This window comes from Mustela nivalis (assembly GCF_964662115.1).
Source record: "Mustela nivalis genome assembly, chromosome: 2".
In the NCBI taxonomy this organism is placed as follows: domain Eukaryota; kingdom Metazoa; phylum Chordata; class Mammalia; order Carnivora; family Mustelidae; genus Mustela; species Mustela nivalis.
In genome coordinates this window covers 28,430,042-28,454,615 of record NC_139021.1, presented here as the reverse complement: position 1 = coordinate 28,454,615, position 24,574 = coordinate 28,430,042, and the positions used below count along the sequence as shown (strand labels likewise).

At 37.9% G+C, this 24,574-nt stretch overlaps 1 protein-coding gene and 1 pseudogene across 3 annotated transcripts in view; both read left to right on the top strand.

Annotated features, from left to right (window-relative positions):
• Positions 1 to 24,574, top strand: part of PKHD1L1 (PKHD1 like 1) — a 128,555-nt gene that overhangs the window by 73,051 nt on the left and 30,930 nt on the right. For both annotated transcript variants that reach the window (XM_082720013.1, XM_082720014.1), the window contains exons 39-51: positions 1,302 to 1,550; positions 2,270 to 2,419; positions 4,250 to 4,424; positions 5,410 to 5,566; positions 6,611 to 6,767; positions 8,029 to 8,108; positions 9,196 to 9,325; positions 10,376 to 10,505; positions 15,184 to 15,425; positions 16,466 to 16,602; positions 18,694 to 19,723; positions 20,188 to 20,379; positions 24,369 to 24,520. In XM_082720013.1, the coding sequence (XP_082576139.1) occupies positions 1,302 to 1,550; positions 2,270 to 2,419; positions 4,250 to 4,424; positions 5,410 to 5,566; positions 6,611 to 6,767; positions 8,029 to 8,108; positions 9,196 to 9,325; positions 10,376 to 10,505; positions 15,184 to 15,425; positions 16,466 to 16,602; positions 18,694 to 19,723; positions 20,188 to 20,379; positions 24,369 to 24,520 (2,981 nt within the window). The remainder of the gene's footprint in view (positions 1 to 1,301; positions 1,551 to 2,269; positions 2,420 to 4,249; positions 4,425 to 5,409; positions 5,567 to 6,610; positions 6,768 to 8,028; positions 8,109 to 9,195; positions 9,326 to 10,375; positions 10,506 to 15,183; positions 15,426 to 16,465; positions 16,603 to 18,693; positions 19,724 to 20,187; positions 20,380 to 24,368; positions 24,521 to 24,574) is intronic.
• On the top strand, positions 11,542 to 13,427 carry LOC309858707 (ATP synthase subunit d, mitochondrial pseudogene; annotated as a pseudogene). The gene is made up of 2 exons: positions 11,542 to 11,580; positions 12,844 to 13,427. The product of its transcript is annotated as an ATP synthase subunit d, mitochondrial pseudogene (transcript).

Below are 24,574 nucleotides of genomic sequence, written 5' to 3'. Positions count from 1 at the left end.
AACCATAAGAGACTCTTAATCTCAGGAAACAAACTGAGGCTTGCTGGGGGGTAAGGGGGTAGGGATAGGGTGGCTGGGTTATGGACACTGGGGAGGGTATGTGCTACAGTGAGTGCTATGGAATGTGTAAGCCTGATGATTCACAGACCTGTACCTCTGGGGCAAATAATACATTATATGTTAATAAATTTTAAAAAATTTAAGGACACATATTTTGGCTCATATCTTAAAACTATTCCTAAAATGAAAATCTCGTAAATATCTGTGGTCTTTAAAATGACAAATTAGGGGTGCCTGGATGGCTCAGTGGGTTAAGCCTCTGACTTTGGCTCAGGTCATGATCTCAGGGTCCTGGGATTGAGCACCGTATCAGGCTCTTTGCTCAGCAGGGAGCTTGCTTCCCTTCTCTCTCTGCCTGTCTCTCTGCCTACTTGTGATCTCTCTCTCTCTGTCAAATAAATAAATAAAATTTTTAAAAAATGACAATTTAAACGTTAGTGTTCTTTACAATGGTCAGTGATATGGATCCTTTTACTATTAGCACTTGAATTAAAATCAACCTATTTGGTGACCCTGTATGTGTATGGGTATGTGTTGATTTGAACCTATTCACTTATTTACATATGTAGGTATTCATTTGGATGACCTATGAAAAAATTTCTTTGTATTTAGTGCTCTCAGTACATTTTTGTCAAAAGGGGGAAAGAAGGTAACAGAAGAACTAAAGTATTTTGTTCTATGTACATTTATTCAATGCATCAACATCAACATTCATTTATAATTCTTTAATTCCTTGTTTCTGTATATAGTATCTTACATCTAAGTACTTACCTATCATAATTTATCAAGTATATATATTAAAAATATCTAAGAAAACTAATCTATCCTCAAAACAGTTGCCAATAGCAGGGAAGTACCAAAAATAAAAAATAGTAAGCCCCATCCCTAAAATATGCTCCTACTCATCACTCCTGCTGAGACAGTCATACTTCTGGATTCCAATTCGTCTCTCTTCCCATTTTTCCTCTTCCCCACTAGCCTGAACTAACATTAACAATAAGAGTAGAATAACAATGCAGTGCAATAGTCAGAAGGGCTGGGAAATAATGAATGTTGAGATAACTTACTGTAAATATGCTATAGATTATAACATGTGGTATAGCTAAACTCTGTATTTTGCTAAACTTATATTAGCTTTGCAATACTGGATATTATTTTGTTTATGAGAGTAATTAGGTGTATCTATAAATGCATGTATAAGTACTAGAATTTAGATATATTGTTTGCTTTTTTTTTTAAAGGTCCACCAGGAACCAAAATTCAAATAACTGGATCTAATTTTGGTACCAGTCTCTCGGACATTTTGGTGATGATAGACACGCTTCCGTGTAATGTAACCATGGTCAATGACAGTGTATTGCAGTGCGACACTGAAGATCATGCCGGGGGCACTTTCCCTGTTACAATGCATCATAAGACAAAAGGCTTTGCTGTGTCCACGGTTGTCTTTGAGTACCCACTTACTATTCAAAGTATTCACCCAAGCCAAGGTAGGTACAAATAATGTAAATATTCTGTATTATTTCAGTAAACACTTAACCTTATTTAGAAAAAAAAATTCTTCAAACACTGTTAAAATTTGTAGCTCCTATAACTATAATATTAAAAATATAAATATTAAAAATATTTTTATTTATGTATCAAATAAGCATGCATGTGTATCAATGAACCTTGTTGAAATATTTACTAATGACCTATATTTCTCTTAGTGTTACATGATTAACTTCAAATTTAATCCTACTTAAAATGTCCAGATTATATGTGAAATTTTTTTATAAACTCATGTTTAGACATCACTGGCCTATAGTAACAAATAAAGATAGGCATTTTTTCTATTTGAAAATTATTTTAGTGGTAAAAACCTTAAGAAAGGATAACCAATGTACCCCTAATTAAATAGTAATTTTATGTTTATGTTTTGACTACTCTGAAATTCCTTTTAACATCTCTCTTAAATAAAGTTTTAGCTCCTAGAATTAGTTTAAATAAATGATGGGATGTAACATTTATTCAGCAAATGTTTTAGAATACTACAATCAGAAGACATTCTATTGCATTAATATAGTACAGTGTAATATGCTATATGACTTCAGTTCTAAAAATTGTTTCATTTAGGGTAACTTACTTCCATTTCAGGTTTTAAAACAAATATGCAGAGGAAATTTTCTTTTCATTAGCTATGTTTTTCCCTCTTGTATATCTTCACTAGGGAGCTTTGGTGGTGGTCAGACCATGACTGTGACCGGTACTGGGTTTAATCCACAAACCTCAACTATATTAGTGTGTGGCTCCGAATGTGCAGTTGACAGGCTTAAATCTGATCGCACAGTGCTATTATGTAAAATTCCACATAATGATGGTGAGTAGTCAGAAAAAAGAATGGCAGTCTTTGAGAAATGATTAATGTTTAATCAGAGTCTGAATTTTTTCTTCCAAGTTCTTGTGTTTTGAGGGGCAATTGAATCACCTTTATGGCTATCTTGGTTCTAAACAATGTCTTCAGAACTTTGTTTCTTAGGGTTTTATGTCTTTCAAGATTCATAACATTTGGGCTGGGTCAAACTGTTTATAATAAATTGGAATTTTTCAGTTTATCACACAAACAGAGTATACCAAATGGAGAACACATTTTTAATTCCTGCTGAACTCTTAATTTCCATTAAAGATAGTATGGTGTCATGGTTATGAGGGTAAGCCTTCCTAATTAATGCATGGCCAAGATTCAGATCCAGGCTGTGTTTTTGGATAGGTTACTCAACCTCTCTGTTCCTCAGTGTCCTAACCCTCATCTGTAAAGTGAGATCACTTTTGCCTACTTTATAGGATTATTGTGACATTTAATAAGTTAATGTATGTAAAGTGGATGGAATGATATCTGAAACATGATGTGTGATTTGCTGCTGTTATTACTATTACTCTTATTATTTATTGGGCAAAGAGCCCAGGCTCTCAGTGGCCCTGGAATCTTATTTTGCTACTTATTACGTCATCTCAGCTAAGCCATTAAACTAACTCCTCTGTTTCAGTTTAATTCTTGGGTTTTTGTGAAGTTTAAATAGCTGGCATTTTACGTGTACAACAAATTTTAACTGTCCAATGAAATTTAAGAACCTAAAGGAATGCCCTAGGTGAACAAAAGATATGGTTTATATGCATTTTTAAAGAAAATGTAATGAAGCTGTTCTAAACATTTTTACTTCTTTTCTGACTTTTTTTTAAAAAAAGATTCCATTTATTCATTTGAAAGAGAGAGAGCATGAGTGGGGGCTGGGGATCCGAAGGGGAAGGAGAGGGAGAAGCAGACTCCCCACTGAGCGGGGAGCCTGACACAGGGCTCGATCCCAAGACCCTGCGATCATGACATGAGCTGAAGGCAGTCACTTAACTGACTGAGCCATCCAAGTGCACCACTTATTTGACAAAGAAAGAGCACAAGCAGGGGAAGCAGCAGGCAGAGGGAGAGGGAGAAGCAGGCTCACTGAGCAGGAAGCCCAATGCCAGGCTTGATTCCAGGACCCTGGAACCATGACCTGAGCTGAAGGCAGACACTTAATGACTAAACCACCCGGGGCCCCTCTTTTCTGACTTCTTAAACAAAGAATATGGAAGGAAATGCAACATTTCGTGAATGAACTTATTTATCATTTGAGTGTCACTTTATATGTTGATTTGTTGTTGTTGTTGTTGTTGTTGTTGTTGTTGTTGATTTTTAAAGAAATACAGCAGTGCTACCAAGATTCGTCGAGGTTTTTGGGTTGTCGGGACACCAGCTCTGCTGCTTCTTTGTACACTTTCATAGGTGTCTGTGCTTTTTCTGTCTCATACTTGCTTCTAGCTGTCACTTCTCGTTACAGTCGTGTGCATGCCTTAGCAGCTCTTCCTCCTTTCCTGCTCTGATTTGCAATGTTGGATCTTCTCGGGCTAGAACCCCACGCAGGAAAGTTTGCAGAATTGTCTGCAATAAGAGGTTCAAGGGAGGATCTAAGGGGTTTTTTTCCTCTTTGATAATGTACATGAACTTTGTGATGATTTTGGTTATTGCTAGAGATCCTTATTACTTGACACCCAGCCTGTGTATATTGGAAGTGATTTCAGGAAAAGGAAGATATTATAGAAAATGTTTGGGAGTTTTGGGGATGAATAAAAGCCTGATGGCAGAACTGTCCTCAGTTTGATTCTCTTCTCCTAGGCAGAGGACCCGAGGAAGCCTGTGAAGTGAGTGTGGTCAATGGGAAGGATTTGTTCCAGTCCATGACTCCTTTTACATACACTGTGTTACTGACTCCACTGGTCACTGAAATCTGTCCCAGGAGAGGCAGTACAGCAGGGGGCACCAGACTCACAATCACAGGATCAGGCTTCAGGTACTGTCCTCCACACACATACATCAGTGCGTCGTATGTGCGAACTCACACACGGTCCTGCTTTCTCATGTGCAAGAACAGTGCTTAAATTTGGTCGCGTAATGGGTACCCACCTCTCAAAAGTCATGCTTGAGGCACATCATAGTCCCAACAGCTAACATTTATCAAGGACTTACTCTGTGTCAGGCACCTTCTTACCCCATGGAAACTTCCTGCCTTACCCGCTTAGATATTTTTAGCCCCTTTTAGGGTTAGGAGACTGAAATTAGAGAGGTTAAATAACTTGCCCTAAGTCCTGGACAGATCTCAAGAATAAATCACATCTTGTTATGCTTCCCTTACCATCTCGTCACCAACCATGGTCTGCTTCATTGGGTCAAAGGAACATGTCTTCATACATGACATCTATTTCACTATAAATGGCCAGATTCCTTTTTCCCAAACATTTTCATTATTTGGCTCAAATTTATGTGCTGCGCTGTCATCATTCTTCAAATGGATAAGACTGACTTCAAAACCCCACATCATTTAAATCATAGGAGGCAATTTTAATTCCTCAAGTACATAATTTCTCAAAACCCTGGGCTTACATTTTTATATGGATTTTAAATTCCAAAGTCTTTGAATGTGGTGAGGATATCACACAAACAGAAGGATTCCTGAAAGGCTCTTACAAAAGTAGCTGTTTAGAGACTAACAAAGAATCTCTCAATAAATTGAACCTAGCCAATTCTCCTCCAATGCTGGAATGCCTGCTAATTTGTACAGTTTTATTTCTTGGCTTCTTAATCTCTTTGTTTACTTTTTTCTCAACAAATCCTTTGAAGTCTTACTGTTGAAAAAAGTTTCAGTCTGCACTTTGACGAATCATAGAGCAAGGTCTTTATTTTTGCAATAAGGCGTATCAGTAATAGTGTTTGACAATGTGACCTAGAAATTTGAGAAACGACATCAGTTTTTTGTTTCCCCCCTTTCTTCTTTACAGTGAAAACATGCAAGATGTTCTCATCACCATAGCTGAAGCGAAATGTGATGTTGAGTATTCCAACAAGACATATATCCTCTGTATGACAAGTGCCCACACCTCTTCAGGGTGGGCTCCAGTGCGTGTGAACATCAGAGGCATTGGCATGGCCAGACTGGTAAAGTGCTGTTGGGTATAGTAACCATAGCAATAGAAAAGCGGGGTAGGGGGCAGGAAAAATAGAACATCTTTATGGGAAATAAAGTAATTGGTAATGGACTTTTTACTTTGTTACTGTCTCTAAAAAAATAACTGAGATGTAACTATACTAAATTTATTTTCTTTAAAGATTTTATTTATTTATTTGACAGATCACAAATAGGCAGAGAGGCAGGTAGAGAGAGAGGGGGAAGCAGGCTCCCTGCTGAGTAGAGAGCCGATGGGGGGGCTTGATCTCAGGACCCTGAGATCATGACCTGAGCCGAAGACAGAGTCTTAATCCGCTGAGCCACCCAGGTACCCCTAACTATACTAAATTTGAAGTTACATATTTTTGTGGCTTATTGCTAACATTTTATGATTTTAGGTCTTGAATTATTTTAGATTGTGGGACAACTGGTAATTGATTTTTCACTTTATGCTATTGTGAAATAAACCAGTAGGCAGCTCTAACATTTAAAGTAGATTTTACTTTATCTCTAGTGAAAATGTTTACTGGTTTAGATTTCTTCATTTTTGAGAAATAGAATGAAGAATTCTTTTTGGGCGGCACCTGGGTGGCTCAGTGTGTTAAGCCTTTGCCTTCAGCTCAGGTCGTTGTCTCAGGGTCCTAGGATCGAGCCCTGCATTGGGCTCTCTGCTCAGCGGGGAGCCTGCTTCCCCCTCTCTCTCTGCCTGCCTCTGCCTACTTGTGATCTCTCTCACTCTGTCCAATAAGCAAATAAAATCTTAAAAAAAGAAAAGAATTCTTCTTTTAAAAAAAAAAAAAAGACTTTATTTATTTGTCAGAGTGAGAGTGAGCACAAGGAGGGGGAAGCGGCAGGCAGAGGGAGAAGCAGGCTCCCTACTGAGCAAGGAGCCTGGTGTGGGACTTGATCCCAGGACCATGGGATCATGACCTGAGCACAGGCAGACACTTAACTGACTGAGCCACCCAGGTGTCCTTGAATGAAGAATTCTGATAAAAACTCTGAATTTAAAAGTGTCTTGTGTTTTATTACAGGATGATTCTGACTTCCTGTATGTTGATGCTTGGTCCTCCAACTTCTCCTGGGGAGGAAAATCTCCCCCAGAGGAAGGGTCTCTAGTTGTTATTACAAAAGGACAGACAGTTTTGCTGGATCAAAATACACCTATTCTGAAAATGTTGCTTATTCAGGGTAAGTTTCTGAAAGTCTGCTTGTTAGATTCTGACTATGGCATATTTTTGTGAAGTAAATTTAACTAAAACTCGTGATTAGGAAAATCCATACTGGTATGAGGCTTTTAATGCAATGTGTAGTATTGTGTTCTTTAAACTGAGCATTAGAATCTGTTTGAAGTATGCAGTTATTTAGTGTGTTGTAAGCAGAATCTTTTAAGGAAATAGAAAAGAAAAATGTCAGTGTGTCTTGCATTTTTATGGGTAAGCATCTTTTAAAATTAAATGTTTTATGAAACGTTTGCTTTAAAAATAATGTGTGTCAAAAAAATAATAATGCGTGCCTGTGTGTGTGTGCCTCTTTACATGTGGTGGGTTATAACTGAACAGTATTTCCCACTTAGAAAAAGACTGGTATAGTGGGCCCCAGGGCTTATAAAATTATGGAGATTTGTTAAATTTTATACTAAATGACCCTCTGACTCCCATTGGATGCCAGTTGTGATTCTCACCTTTACCTTTGAACATGCTTTCATTAGCTGGTGTTCTCTCTGCTGCTTGGTGTTCTGTTATTGCTAAAAAAACTAAATAAGCAGAACTGATATAATTGCATGTAAAAGCAATAATGATTGGCAAGCGTGAAACACTTTGGTCTTTCATGTGTAAAGTTTGCTGTAATGGTTTTAGCTGCTCAAAGACCTTGATGTTTTGTTTTTGTTTTAACTTCTGAGATAACAATGTTTCAGTCATTTGAAGTTATTAACTACAGGACCTTTGGGCAAGTAAAGTTCTGCTGTGCACAAACTTACATCAGTCTCATAAGAATATATCTTAGCACATTCTTTAATAATGCCGATCAGGCTATGGGTGTTGCTAGTGTAGATTAGCGGATAAAAGTGCAGAAGTAATGTCAGCATTACAGTTATTTATATAAAAAGTGCATTTTATCATTTTAACTGGTTTTTTTTTCTTAATTTATATTTTGAGGCCCTGTGTTTATAGAACTTTAATTCGTGTAGCTGAACTCTTTAAAAACACTGAAAATAGCAATGATCAAGGGAAAATTATCTCCCTAGGGATTTAATTTTCTGTTAACTCCTGAGTCTTATGTAAACTTTTTATACTTTATGTTGCCAAAGAGCTGAAATTAAGTAGCATGCATAATGTAAGAATATAAGAAGAAGATAAGAATAATAATTTAAATTTTTATGTATAATTTAATAAATACCATTTAATGATAATTTTCCTTGTGTTATATTTCAAAATTATATGGTTCATAGGTGGGACTCTAATATTTGATGAAGCTGACATTGAATTGCAAGCAGAAAATATTCTAATCACAGATGGAGGCCTTCTTCAGGTATACGAGAGAACCTTATATATCATCATCAATAACCTCTCTCCATTTCTTTGTAAAATGCCTTGTTTAAAATGAATACTATAACAAACTCTCATAAATTTATCTTTATGCAGGTCTCTGTTATTAGTCTAAAATCCTTATTCTGGGGAAAAGTTTCCCAGAGTATTCTTGTGCTTTTAATGGAAAGATAATAGTGTATTGTCATAGAACAGAATTTTAAATAGAACCAGAAAAACAATAGTTCTGAGATGTGGCTGAAGTCAATCAGTATTCTTCACAAAGATCTGACATAGTGTATGTGGCTGTCTAGAAATTTAAGCTTTGTCTTTCATAAGGAATGTAGTGATAACTGAACAATAAGTTTCTCAAAAGAAAGAAGGATTTTAGAGTGGTTAGAATTGTGGATATTGAGTTTTAACTTTCAAAAAAATTTTTTCTATTATGTTCAGTTAGCCACTGTATAGTACGTCATTAGTTTTTGATGTAATATTCTTTGATTCATTAATTGCATGTAATACCCAGTGTTCATCACAACACATGCCCTCCTTAATACCCATCACCTTGTTACCCCCTCCCTACTGAAACTCTTGGTTTGTTTCCCAGGGTCCATAGTCTCTCATGGTTCATCTCCCTCTCTGATTTCTTCCCCTTCAGATTTCCCTCCCTTCCTTTATGGTCCTCCGTGCTGTAGCTTATGATCCGCATATGAGTGAAACCATATGATAATTGTCTTCCTCTGCTTGATTACTTCTCTTAGCATAATCCCCTCTAGTTCCATCCATGTCAAAGCAAATGGTGGATATTTATCCTTTCTGATGGCTGAATAATATTCCATTATATAGGGACGACATCTTCTTTATCCATTCATCTGTTGAAGGACATCTCGGCTCCTTCCACAGTTTGGCTATTGTGGACATTGCTGCTATGAACATTTGGGTGCATGTGCCCCTTCTTTTTATTACATCTGTATCTTTGGGGTAAATACCCAGTAGTGCAATTGCTGGGTCGTAGGGTAGCTCTATTTTTAACATCTTGAGGAACCTCCTACTGTTAACTTTTTTAATGCTGCTTGTGAAATCCCTTGCAGATTGGGACAGAAGCATCCCCATTTCAACACAGAGCAGTCATTACTTTGCACGGACACCTGCGGTCTCCTGAGCTCCCAGTATATGGTGCCAAAACTCTGGCTGTGCGAGAGGGAACCCTGGATCTGCATGGTAAGGCAGCCAAAAGAACGTGGGGAATTAGTTCAGGAGATGCTAACTGGAAGACCAGAGATGATTCTCCTGATTATTCTCTCTAAATGAAAACTTATCTTTATGTGTCCCCTCTTCACCTCTGCCCTCCTCCTATCCAAGGCGAGTCAGCCCCTCAGACTACCAAGACTCATAACCAAGGTCACTCCTAGTGAAGCCCTTCTGAGTGCTTACTCCTTTCGATGTGTTTCCATAGCACCTTCTGCCCATTTTAGCACTTTGTGCATAGTGATTGTTTACTATATTCATTTTTCTCTATAAAAAGGGCATTAAGTCTGGAAGCGGAAGATTTTAACTTCTTATATTAATATTTTAAAATAGGCTGTTTCTAAAATATAAGTTTATAGTTGTACTTTTATATAACTGTATTCTGGAAAGGTATCAGCAAATAAAAACAATTATGGTCATGTTTGAGGTATCAGGGTTACTTATTTAAAGGAAGCATGGTGTGAATCCTTTTTATATTAAAGTCTTCTATATTACAATAATCTGTTACTCTTATAAATTTAGAATGTGTAAACATCCCTATCATGATGATAACTGTTGTCCTGCCTTGTGCTAAATAAACATCCTAATGTAATTTTCAGAAATTTACACATTTCATTTGTCTCTAGATCACCAATTTAAGTGAATTCTATCAACAGTGGCAAAGATAATAGGCCTCTGCCCATTTTAGCAATAGTATCACACCATATTTATATTATGTTCCTATTAAGAAGGTTGTTTTATGTGGATTATATCACTGCAGGCAGTTTTTTGTTTTTTTGTTTTGTTTTGTTTTGTTTTGTTTTTTTTAGTTCTCTAGACTCACATATCTTATCATAAAACTAGCTGTTACTTTTTTAAAGCAAGCATTCTAAATACTCCTTTTTCTTTTTTGAGAGAGTTATAAAATACTAAGGTCAAATGAGCCTTCCCAAAATGTATTCAATCCAGGCAAATACTGAAAATGCATAAAGCTCGTCTCACTGTGCATCTTTAAGAAACACTCAGTGTGTGTGTTGGCTCCAGGTCTGCCCGTGTCTGTGATCTGGACTCGTCTGGCTCGGACAGCAAAGGCAGGGGAAAGAACTTTGATTTTACAAGAAGGAGTAACTTGGAAGCCAGGAGAGAAGATCGTGATTGCAAGCACAGGTCACAGGTATGATGTCTTCTGGGCGGTATCACCTTCATTTAGGACAGAGATTTGTTAGACCATGTAAAAGAGGGATGTTCAGAAGGTCCACAACTATCTGATTTAAATCTTAAAGCTGTAATGAAGAAATAGGAACAGCCAAGAACCTGTTTGCCAAGTGTTAACATTGGGTTGAACACCAGTGTGTTGTTCTTGTTGATTAATTTACAATAAGGAAAAGTATAAATTTGGAACTATAAAATATATACTAACGAAATGTTTTTCATGGTAGATTCTTATATAAGATTTTGTTTGAAAAAAGCATTCTGCTATTAAAAGTCATTTAGAAATCTCTGACTTACAAGCCGAGAAAAACAATTATCATATGATCTCCCTGACATGAGGAATTTGAGAGGCAGGGTCGAGGGTTTGGAGGGTAGGGAAGGAAAAAAAATGAAGCAAGATGGAATCGGGAGGGAAACAAAGCATAAGAGACTCTTAATCTCACAAAAGAAATTGAGGATTGCTGGGGGGAGGAGGGTAGGGAGAAGGGGGGTGGGGTTATGGACATCAGGGAGGGTATGTACTATGGTGAGTGCTGAGAAATGTGTAAGCCTAACGATTCACAGACCTGTACCCCTGGGGCAAATAATACATTATATGTTAATGAAAATAATTAATAAAAAAAGAAATTTCTCACTTAGAGCTTTAGCTAAATCCATTAATGAATGCAAAAATGTAAATGAACAGCTTTATTGGGGGTTGAAAGCAGCTAGTGAACTCTTTCATATCTTACAGTCTTGGCAGTGGTTCCTATGGAGTAAGATTGTTAGTAATGAATCGAATCAAAGAGAAGAAATTATTATAGAATGAGTGATGATTAACATGACCTTTTACATGTCTGACATTTTACAATTGAAATGGCTTATGACCTTTAATTTCTGTTTAATAATATGTATTAACAAGCAAGAAATAAAAGGAACAAAAGTTACATAGCTACCCCAAGTATATTGGTGAGGAAAGAGAGCAAGAGGAGATTTATTTTTGCTTTATTATTCAAATTATGAGTAATAGCAAAATTGGATATGGTTATTCTTATCAGGTAACAAATAGTAATTTATGATAAGAAACAGCTAAATTATGTTAAGGTTGTGACTCAATTTAGAATTAAAATTCAAGATGGCATTTTGAGTTTGCCATTTTCCAAGTTAAAAATAGACTTGCAGATGTTAGGAAGAGTTAAATATATACTTAGCTTTATAAGCGCCCTTTTATTTCTGCCTTTGGAAGAAATTTTAATTACATAATGGCAAAATAAAAAGCAGCAAAATGACAGGGCTTACTAATAGAATAGAGAATTCTCATTTATAGCTTTCCTATATGAAATAAGAGGGTAAGTTTAGAATTTAGCTGAGGGGTATTCAGTTTTAAGAAACAAAAATTAAGAAATTTCCCACCAAATTTAACTTGCTGTTCACGATTTCATTTGTAAGTCGTATCTGAGAAATTGTAAAGTAAGTGGCCGAGAATACTCCTTCTAAAATTGATCAGTTTAGGTCCACCTCCAGCAAGACCACGTACAGTCCCGCAGCCATATCATTTCAGCTCTTTGTGCTTCAGGACAACTGGAATGCTCTTTGTATCTATTTCAGAATTATTGTAAGAATTAAATGAGTTAGTATGTATAAGTGCTTAGAGTAGAACTGGCTCGAAGTAAGTGCTATGTAAATGTTAGATTAAAAATAAATGTTAGATATCATTACAAAGGAAGGAAAAGTGTTTCTAGGTGCACACAACATGAAAGATGCTTTGCAGAACTTTCTTCTCTAAAGAAATCTCTGTATCATCTGAATCCAAGAGAATTTGGGAGAGGCCAGTCTAACCCCCTTTTCTATACCACCAGTGGGATCCTATACTATTGATACACCCTTAGCTCCAGTGCCCTTCATCCTCAACTCCCCCTGGCTTCCTTTCCCCACAATTCCTTACCTAGATCTTTAGGTCTTGTGGGTTTCTCCATCCACTTACTATCATGAAAAACAACTTTATTCTCCTATCCTTTCTAGCCACTTTCATCTTATCTTTTTATTTTTAAAAAAGATTTATTATTATTATTATTATTATTATTATTAATTTTTTTAATAGAGAGAGGCAGTGAAGGGGTAGAGGGAGAAGGAGAGAGAGTCACAAACAGACTCTGTGCTAAGTGTGGAGCCTGACTCAGGGCTTGATCTCACAGCCCTGAGATCATGACCAAAGCCAAGAGTCAGACACTTAACTGACTGTGCCACCCATTTTGTCTTTAAAAATATATATATTAAATTGCCTAATATTGGATCCAATTCCGTTCCTTGCTGCTGTGGAGTCTGGGCAGCCGGGGTCGGTGAAGGATCTCAAGATGGCTGGGTGAAAACTTGCTCTAAAAACCATTGACTGGGTAGCTTTTGGGGAGATCATACCCCGAATCCAGAAGGCCATTGCTAACTCCCTGAAATCTTGGAATGAGACACTTACCTCCAAGTTGGCTACTCTCCCTGAGAAACCCCCTGCTATCGACTGGGCTTACTACAAGGCCAATGTGGCGAAGGCTGGCTTGGTAGATGACTTTGAGAAGAAGTGCAATGCACTGAAGATTCCTGTGCCAGAGGATAAATACACTGTTCAGGTGGACGCTGAAGAAAAAGAAGATGTGAAAAGTTGTGCTGAGTTTTTGTCTCTCTCAAAGGCCAGGATTGTGGCATACGAAAAACAGCTGGAGAAGCTAAGGAACATAATTCCGTTTGATCAGATCACCATTGAGGACCTGAATGAAGCCTTCCCAGAAACCAAATTAGACAAGAAGTATCCCTATTGGCCTCACAAGCCAATCGAAAACTTATAAACTTGAGGTGGGGAAAGAGCTCTGGCCCTCGTATTATAAACGCTGGACATTAAAAATAATGAATATGGAAAAAAAATTGCCTAATATTATGCCCATTTTTTCATTGCATTTTTGTTATCCTTTTTTTTCCCTTAAACCCCTATAGTCCAATTTCGATCTTCACAAAAACTTTCTCGGTGACTTTCTGACAACCAGCATCCTTCATTGCCCACCCATCACCAGGTTCTTTGGGTTCTGCCCTTGCAACGTCTCTTTCTTCTTTCCTTGCTCTCAGTTTAATTTAGACTCTGTCCCTCACACCTGGAATATGACATCACCTTCCCATCCACTCTCCATTCCTTAGTTTTCTCCCCCTCACAAATCCACTCTGCATTAATTCATTGAATCCATCAACCACTGTTAGTGAGTTGTGCCTGGTACTGTACTAAGTGCTCAGCCTACAGAATGACTTCATCTCTAGGGGCCTTACCTGGAGGAGGAGCCAGGTAGTGGAAAGGGCGGGGCAGCAGACAGGCCGCCAGTGGCAGATGCGAGGGGACCGCAGTGGGGTCAAAGTGAGCCCAGACAGGGCATTGGGCAGAATGTGCTGGGAAGCCAGAAGAAGGGCTGGGAAAGTCGAGAGAGGTGACTTTTCACATAGTTCGCTTGTGACCTCGTCATTTAAGCTTATGTTTAAAAGAGGGAAAAGATGTGTTAAGGGAGAGAAGAGTCAAAAAGGAATGTCAGGAGGACACAGAAATGACTCCCCTGAGCTTACCTCCTTTGCACCACCTGTACTGCAGCAGATAATGTACCACTGGGCACTGACACGGTCTTCTGAAAGTCGGACCGCCTTCTACTTGGCCTCCTTAGCTCTGTGCCTAGAAAACAGGTGGGACATACAATAAATGTTCGCTGAGCAATGAAATATGTGAATGAGTATTACAGAATTGATCAGTCTTTTGGCTGTGGCTGGACTTGGAAGTGTACTGACGAAGTGGTCGAGGGGCGCCGGGGGCTCAGTGGTTAAATGTCTGCCCTTGGCTCAGGTCAAGATCGGGTCCTGAGATCGAGCCCTGTGGTGGGCTCCCTGCTTGGCGGGAAGCCTTCTTCTCCCTCTCTCACTCCCCTTGCTTGTGTTCTCTCTCTCGCTGTCTCTCTGTCTAATAAATAAATAAATAAACAAACAAATAAATAAATAAATAAAATCTTTTTTAAAAAGGAAAGAGAGAGAAGTAGTAGTAGAAATGAGACCTCTGAAACTTTACCTCAGTCCTTTCTTTCCCCCTTCTCAGGAACCTGCAGTGGCTTCCTCTGTGAGGGTTTCTCAACTCTAGGGCTATTGACACATTGAACCTGACAAGTCTTTGTTGTGTGGAGTTGCCTGTGTACTAAAGGATGCTTCTAAAATCTTTGGCCACTCCCCACAAGATGCCAGTAGCACCCCCTGATTTGTGACAAGCAAAAAAGTGTGCAGGTGTTGCCAAGTGTCTCTTGGGGGGCGGGGGGAATATAATTGTCCTCAGTTGAGAACCCCTAGGTGTGATCTTCAAAGCTATAAATGAATAGTTCTTTTGCATACTTTATAGGAATTAGTACAGTTCTCTGAACAACGATAGCACTTGGAAAATACTGATTTAATTGAAATTCATTTGTAAAATGTATTCAGTTACTCTAAGAAAGACTTAGAGACCATTTTCAAATTCCTCTTCAGAATATTATGTGACATTTTAAAATGTCCTATTTTACAGATGAAGTGTTTAAAGACCAAAGAGCAAATGCACTAAAACAAGATTATGTTGATTTAGATTAATTTTGAAAGTTTTTGTGTTAAAATTTTTACAGACACAGTCAACGAGAGAATGAGAAAAGGACCATCGCATCTGTCTCTGCCGATGGCACAGAGATAATGCTAACTGATCCGCTAAATTACACACACTTAGGAATCATTGTCACACTTCCTGATGGAACGCTGTTCGAGGCGAGAGCCGAAGTCGGAATTCTTACAAGAAATATTTTAATAAGAGGATCTGACAACGTGGAGTGGAATAACAAAATTCCAGCATGTCCTGATGGATTTGACACTGGTAATTTTAGCAGCCAGAGTGTGTCAACTTAAATCGTTTCCAGGCATTGCAAAAACGGTCCCTGGGAGCAAAATCACCCCCAGTTGAAAACTGCCAGACTAAGCAAAGAAGCCCCAAATGGCAGTGATTTCAAATGAGAAAGATTTATTTCTCATTCATGCTGCATGTGTCCAAAATGCTCACTGTACTGATTCCAAGATCTGGGCTTCTCCAGGCTCCCCCTCGGAAGAGGCCTCCATGATCTCTGGGACAGAAGAAGTCATGTGATGGCCAGGGAGTCAAGCAACAGCACTTAATTACTTTGGTCCTGAAGTGGCATGTGTCTCTTCCACTCAACTGTCATTAGATAGAACTGATAACATAGCTCTGCTTAACTTACCACAGTTCTGTGTGTGCCTGTGTGGATGCAGGCAGATAGATAGATACTTTTATGTAGTAACTAATACCATTACAATCCAGTGTGTTGTCAAATACTAACAAACAGAGCTTAAGTATAGCCTTTCCTTCGATGGGATAAATGAAGCAAGGCTCCCTGGATTCAGTGTCAAATAATTGTGTCAAATAATCTACATTCTGATTCCAGTTCATGAAACCTCATTTCATCCTGTTTAAAATAAGAATATTTCCTGTTCTGTCCACTTACGACAGTTACAGGAATTAAGTGACAAAATGCATATTCTAGGGCTATACGAATAGAAGATTGCATTATGTTAATTCCCAAATCTTGGGGCAAGGCTTCAGAGATGATAAGACAAAATACCTTTATCAGCATTCATTCAACCATTCAAATATTTATTTGGTGTCTTTGAAAGATTCTGTAATTGGTGCTTTAGGAAATGCAAAGGGGAACAAGACAAGGTACATCCCTTGCTTGCTGTTTAGAGGAGGCAATGATATGAATGCCCATAATTATGTCCCAGGATGAGATTAAAACGATACCTGAATAAAAAGATGTAATTAGGTATGGGAGAAATCTTAAAATGATGAGAGGATTTTTGCCATGGTTTTTCTTTATGTCGTCTTAAAAATTATTTTTAAAGGTGAATTTACTACACAGACATGCTTCCAAGGAAAGTTTGGAGAGGAAATAGGAAGTGACCAGTTTGGAGGCTGCATTATGTTTCATGCTCCCATACCTGGTGCTAACATGGTAACTGGGAGAATAGAATATGTCGAGGTAAGAAGCATTACTGGTACATCATGATGGTTTGCCGAAGGTTATCCATAAATTGAGTAAATGCTGAACACCTGCTATTTGTCACCTGCTGCTTATAATCTGGCAGAGGAGATGGATAAGTAAACACGCAGTTTTGAAACACCCAATTATTCACCCATTTAATCATGCCAAAATTTTGTTTCTCTGTTTTTCTTACACACCGCATCAAATTCATCAATAAGTTCTATCCACACTGCCCAAAAAATGCAAGGACCCGCATCAAATCTCTCTCCACTGCTGCTACCTGATCCCCACCCAAGCCACTGTCCCCTCTGACCTAACTACTGTCATTTTCTCCTAAGTCATCATCTCACATCTACCCTTTCTCTAGCAGAATCTCCACACCACATCCAAATGAACATTTTTAAGTATACATTAGATGTTGTTGCCCTCTGTTTAATGGCTTCTTATTACACCTAAAACAAAAAGCACAAGTCCTTCCCGTAGGACACACACAATCTGTCCTTCAGCCGGTCTTTGACTTTACCTCCTTTGATTCTACTCCTAGCTCATGCCATGCTGGCTACATGGGCCTCTTTATATCCACTGACCATGCCAGGCATATTTCTGTCTCAGGTTCCTTCCCTTTGCTCTTCCTTATGCTTGGAATTCTCCTCTACCAAATGCGTGTGTGGTTCACATTCATTTCACTCGGTGTCTCCTCAAGGGTTCTCTCTTAAGAGAGGCCTTTCCTCACCACCTTTACTGGAAATAACTGCCCAAACCTGTTTTCCTTTATTTACTCATAACTCCTGACATATCTATTTTCGATCTCTCCCTCTAGAACAAAAATTCAATTAGTTCAGAGATTTTGTCTTTCTGGTTTTCTGCTGATTCTCATGTGGTCAAAACAGTACTTGGCATATAACAGGTTCTCAACTGATTGTTAATTGAACCAACATATAAGTAAATGAATAAATATGCAAGTTATCCCCAAGAGATTAGGAGCTCCTCTGTATCTTACTCATATTCAGTCTATATAATCAGAGTTGAGCCCGTTTTTGTTAATATTTAGTTAGGGGAGGAGGAAGGAAGGAAGATAGGTAGGTAGGAAGGAAGGAAGGAAGGAAGGAAGGGGGTAGGGGGAGGGAGTGTAGGAGGGAGAGAGGGATAGTAAAAACCTATAAATCTATTACACTGGGAACACCTATACTACAAATAACATATTGAGGCTGAGAGAGTCCACATTTGTATTTTATGAAACTTCCCTTCCTCCTAGAATATGTGACACAGATGTGACATCTGAGATATGGACTGAGTGAGGTTGCCAGGGTCAATCTTTGTATAGGTTATTAATAATAGCTAATTTTAAATTTTTAGATGAAGAATAAAAATAAGTAGGTGCCCTACCATCTTACTTCCTAACCTTCTGGGATCATCACACACACACACACGCACATGCACACACTTGTACACATACTCACACACTGACATCCTCTGTATTAAATTACTAGACCGTAGATCTATTGAAAGAAAGCACAGCACAGTGGTTAATAATGGCACCAAATGTAGGATCAGACCACCTTGGATTTGAATGGAGTTTTATAACCATGAACAAGATGCTTGGCCTTTGTGAACTTCAATGTCTTCATCTATAAAATGAAGTTGATGATCACTGGCTACTTGTAGGACCATGGTGACAGCTGTGATCATGCATACACAACACAGCACAATATCTGGCACATGGCAAACATTCAAGCAATGTTTCTGATTATTATATAAGAATCAAAGTGAAGGAGAAAAATAAGTATTTGGGAGGTTTTATATTGCTAAACATGCAAGTTTAGTAATAGACTGAAGTGAAAAGCAGAAGATCCAAAGGTGGGTTTTGTTCATTCATTTGGTAACAAGTATGGGCTGCTATATATTGAATAAAAGAATGTGGGTTGAAGGTCACACAACATTTTCAAATGATGAATGTGAATGCTATGGAAGATATAAATGTATTAATTATTATTATATTGGAGATTATTTTGAAAAAAGAAGACAGAAGCCAGGCACATTATGAGTCTATGTGGATCACTAAATAACTATGATTTCTGGGCTTGACAGATATTCCATGCTGGCCAGGCTTTCCGGTTGGGGCGTTATCCAATACATTGGCACCTGCTTGGAGATTTACAGTTTAACTCTTATGTAAGAGGCTGTGCAATTCACCAGACCTATAACAGAGCCGTCACCATCCATAACACACATCACCTGCTGGTGGAGCGGAATGTTATATATGATATCAAGGGAGGAGCGTTTTTTATAGAAGATGGTATTGAACATGGCAACATCTTGCAGTATAACTTGGCAGTATTTGTGCAGCAAAGTACAAGTCTTCTGAATGATGATGTGACCCCGGCTGCATTTTGGGTAACGAACCCAAACAACACCATACGACACAATGCGGCTGCTGGTGGTACTCACTTTGGCTTTTGGTACCGAATGAATAACCACCCTGATGGGCCATCCTATGACCGAAACATTTGCCAAAAAAGAGTTCCTCTTGGAGAATTCTTTAACAACACTGTTCATTCTCAAGGTTGGTTTGGATTGTGGATATTTGAAGAATATTTCCCCATGGAAACAGGAGCTTGTACTTCTACAGTACCAGTGCCTGCAATATTTAATTCGCTGACTACTTGGAACTGTGAAAAAGGAGCCGAATGGGTCAATGGAGGTGCCCTTCAGTTCCGTAACTTTGTGATGGTAAATAATTTTGAGGCTGGAATCGAGACCAAGAGGATTCTGGCTCCTTATGTTGGAGGATGGGGTGAAACCAATGGAGCAGTGATTAAAAATGCCAAAATAGTTGGGCATCTTGATGAACTGGGAATGGGGTCAGCATTTTGCACAAGGAAAGGCCTTATTCTCCCATTTAGTGAAGGCTTGACTGTATCATCTGTACAATTTATGAACTTTGACCGTCCCAAGTGTGTAGCTTTGGGAGTGACGTCCATCACTGGAGTGTGTAATGAGAGATGTGGAGGCTGGAGTGCAAAATTTGTTGACATCCAGTATTTTCACACACCAAACAAGGCTGGTTTTCGATGGGAACATGAAGCGGTACTGATTGATGTTGATGGTTCCCTTACAGGTAAATGTTATGTTCTGATTTCTGATAAATTGGAAACATATTTGTGTTAACACAGAGAGTTGAATTGTCAAAGCAGATGCACATGAATCACAGATCTTACCCAGTACCAAACTTTGTGAGTGATTTGAGGATATAGGTCAACACTAGGCACAGATGAGACATTCTTTGCTGGAAGAGACCCAAATGGTCAAATGCAGCCTCCTAAAATACCGTTTTTTTCTTGCATTTGCACTTGGCTCCCTGACTGAAGAGTCCACTACAAAGCCTTTGCATGGGGTCCTCTTGTCCCATGCTGACCTCACCCTTCAAACACCCCCCTGCAAAATGCACCAGGACTTTTAGAGTTTGCTACTGGTGCTATGGGTCACAGTAGCTATATGTTACAGATTTTGGGAACCTGTTTTGCTTTGTTTTTTAGTTTTCTTACATGATATAGGAAACATGCTGTTATGTCCATCTCCCAGGTCACAGAGGACACACTGTCATTCCACACAGCTCACTGCTGGACCCTTCTCACTGCACTCAAGAAGCCGAGTGGAGCATTGGGTTCCCGGGGGCTGTCTGTGACACCTCAGTCAGTTTCCACCGCTTGGCATTCAACAAACCTTCTCCAGTATCTCTGCTTGAAAAGGATGTGGTTCTCTCAGACTCTTTTGGTAAGTGGAATATAATATAATAGAAGCTACTGACTTAAATATGGTTTTCTATTTTCATCATCATCTTTTTAAGTTGTCAGTCACTGGTTGGAACATGGGAAAAGTATGCTTGTATCAGTCAGTAACCAGGCAGGAAACAAATAACACACCCCCAAATGGGCATGTAAAGAGTATTGAGTAAATACGTGGGCCAGCACAATGTTCTGCTTGCTCAAGAAGCCTCCAGACAATATTACAATAGAGAGTAGGAAAGTTGACATCGTCCTTGGAGCAAGATGATAAGATATACCATCATCCCTGCCAGTGGAGGCAGACCCTTTTGATTATCTCTGATGTTTGAAATGGGATGAGGGAGCATTTCTTAGGTCAGTAGCTATACACCAGGTACCAAGGATTGCCGGTTTGCTCATCTGTTTCAGTAAAGATACCGTACTTGGAATACCAGATGAGCTCGATATCATTACCAGACTCAGTTGCATTAATTTGCTGTCATTACTCATGATCTATCTGGCGATTGCACCAGCCAAACAAGGAAGGTAAATGGGGATGGCCCTTTGGTTGAGAGAGGCAGGAGCCCACCAAGAACCCCCTACAATCTCACAGGGAGAGAGTCGGGGGAAGAAGTAGCTCATTTCACATTCCTCCTTGCCTTGCTTCTTCTTCTGCCTCCTTTTGTCCAAACTCATGGAGTATGGCAAACAATGAATCTGTAAGAAAAACAGTAAGTAGGCAGCGCCTCTTTTATCATTTATTATGATGTTATCAGTTATTATAGTTAGCTTTAGAACATTCTTACTAGAGTTTCTTCCTCCTATGAATTGAAAGGGGAATACACCTACTCTCTGGGTAATGGTTATACTCATTGCCTCGGTGACTTCATGTTATGAACCTGGCAGCCATTTCTTTTCTTCCGATAATCAGATGTCCAGAATGGAGCAACATTACTTAAACTTTTAGAGACTATGGTACAGTAAACAGTATTTTAAGCACAGTAGCTGTGAAAATTTTCTGAAAGGCTAAAACTAAAAGGAGCCAAAACATCAAAAGCAAATGATGTTATTTTATCTGGTGAGGTAGTATGTTAGTATTTCCCACTACTATGTTATAAAATAGTTATTTATGATTAGACTTTTAATCATATCTCCAAATACTTTATGACATACCTGTGAATAGATTGAACATTGGATTTTTATAAAACAGTCTAAGATAATTTTATAGCGTAAGATAATATATCAGAAATGTAGAACCACCCTGGGTAAATTATTTTAAATATACAGTAAGATAAGAGAGATATATACCTTACACAATTAATTTTTAAGCAGTAATATTTAAACATTTTAAATATTTTGGAGTTTTTTTTTTGTTGTTATTAGTGGTGGCAGTAGTGATGATTTAGAGAGAAGTTTTGTGTTTTTATTTTTGATTCGACAAATCTAATACTTCTGAATTTATGAGATTGTAGCTTTCTTGTAAAGTCTCTCTGGGCCTTTTTGCCAGATCCTTTCAGGAATGAAGATTTTTATTTAATTACTAAACTGAACACCTTGGTGGAAAGATCGATAAATTTATCTTCCTGTCACCCACATAACTCAACACAAGACATTGCAAATAGTAGGAACTCAGTAACTATTGAATTGCAATGGAATTAGTTGTAGTACTCAGACCAAATTACAGAGTAGAGAAAACATCACTCCAGGTACTTTTCTTTTTAGTATGACATAAAAAATAAAACAGCTTTCATAGTTGAGAATATTTGACTCTTTTTTTTATCTGCATTAAAGCCAAATAAAATGATTTAGTACAGAAAAAATAGAACACTTGTTTTCATTTTATATATGTATATTAAATGAATCAAAAATTGAACAAATATACTACAACAGTGGGAAATAAGATTGGACATATAACTTTATATATAACTTTAGATAATTTGATCAAAGTGTCTCATGCATGATCATATGATGTGTATAGCTTTATGTGTATATGTGTGAATATATGTATCTTTATGAATATCTTTGTAAAGTTAGACCAGATGGCAAATTAATTTGAGACATGTACTATTAGTGATATTATAGACCAGATGGTAGATTAATTCCAGACACTTATTCTTAGTAATATTTTTTTAAAATATCAACTTCAGATTTCAGTCCAAGATGCTTAAAATCAACATACTAAAAATGAGTGCTTCTGAAAAAATTAAGGAAACACAAATAACTATGAAAAATAACAATAAGGTTTTTTTTTTAATGTATTTATCCATTTTAGAGAGAAGGGAAGAGCACGAGAAGGAAGGGACAGAAGAACAGAGGCACCATGCCCAGCAAGCAGGGAGACTGATGTGGGGCTTGATATCATGACCCTGCGATCATGGCCTTAGCCAAAATCAAGAGTTGAATGCTTAACTGAACCACCCAGGCACCTCACAATTAGTTTTACTTACAAAAAGAGAATTATCAAGCAAATTCAGGTTAAAGTATAATTCCAAGCATCAGAAAACTTCAGTGGAATTTGGTTCTACCAAATGTAGAGCAAATTCTGGAGGTTTTGGATGATTTTCATGAACTCTTATGTAAGTCAGCTGTTGCTTCATGACAGACTATCCCCAAACTGAAGAGCTTAAACCTACAATCATTGTTTTCACTCTCATGTCTGAGGACTGGATTGGTTGATTTTGGTTGTGCTCAGATAGGATGCTGTGCTTGAAGGTGAGGATCCACTGGGCTTTGCTCCTCCCTCAGTTTCCCGCATGTATTTATTACAGAGCGCAGGCTGAATGGAGAGCCAGCGACCCAGGGCAGGCTCTTTTCATTGCAGTGGTAGAGGTTCAAGATGGCAAGCTTCATCCAGCAAATACTTCTCAGATGTTTAGGACTGTCCCATCACCAACATCAACAGGTTAGGGATGTCTACTCTGCACTCAAGGACAGACAAAGAAATGAATATTTACTGAGGAATCTAATCATAGCTCTCATACCTGGCAGGTCTTTTGGAACTGTGTATTTTTAAGGTCTTTGCTCATGGTCTTTCTAAATATAATGCTAATTCACGAGCCTAAGAATTACTAAATTTGTTCCTCCTTGATATTGGAACTTTTTTGCCTTATTCTTCAAAGAAAAAGAATGACAGTTTATTTCATAATCTTTCACCTAGCTTCCTCCCTGTAAATTTGCAAGGGAAGAGTTTGCAAATTTAACATGAAAGTCAATCAAAGATGAAAAGAGAGAGGGGACAGAGGGGGAAAAAAATAGAATATGGGCAATTAGTCATGTCTTCTTTATATTGTAAGAAATCTTTTCAAATCTTTACCTGAAGTTGTCAGGTACGCTTTTATGAACAAAGTGTTACCAAATCAAGTAGTTTGTTTTTTCCCATAACAAGTAATTTAGGTTGCAAGTTTGTCATTCACAAACCTTAGGGTGTCATGGCCAGTGTTCGTGGTAAGTCTGATGGTAGTCTAGATTCTTAAGAGCTTCAAATGAAAACTTTCTATTAGTACTTGTCATGCAGGTTTTGATAAACTCAACAAATACTGGAGAATCTAATAAAGAATTAGAACTTATATTTGCATACCCTATAAATCAAGCATCCTGAATTAATTAACACTCTTAAAAGAATAACAATCTTGTTTTAGATCAATGATATTTAAAGAATTGTGTTAATATATTTAAGCACTTCTGTCATAGTAGTCACTAATCATCATGTTTGAATTTTATCTTCCCCAAGGAATAAAGACTTCATCTCAATTCAGAATTCCAAATGAGAAGGCACTTTATGTTTCAGTTAAGTGTAATATGAAACATTGGAACCTTCAGTTAACAAAGACATTTAGAACATAGTAATGAAATGCTATTCTGACCTCTTCAGACACTTCCAAAGACTAGGCTAATTTTTCCCATTTGCACTTGTTTGTAAAAAAAAAAAAAAAAAAAAAAAAAAGTAATTTTCTAGAGGTAGAGATCACTGTTATTTGTTTGTTTTATATTCTGCTACAGGCACAAGCATTGTTCCCTTTCAGAAGAAACGACTGACTCATATGTCTGGATGGATGGCTCTAATTCCAAATGCAAAGCACATTAATTGGTATTTTAAAGATGTAGATCACATAACGAATATATCCTATACATCAACATTCTATGGATTTAAGGTAAACAAAAAGCTATAAAGTTCATCTTCTAATAATGATGACTGTATATTATGC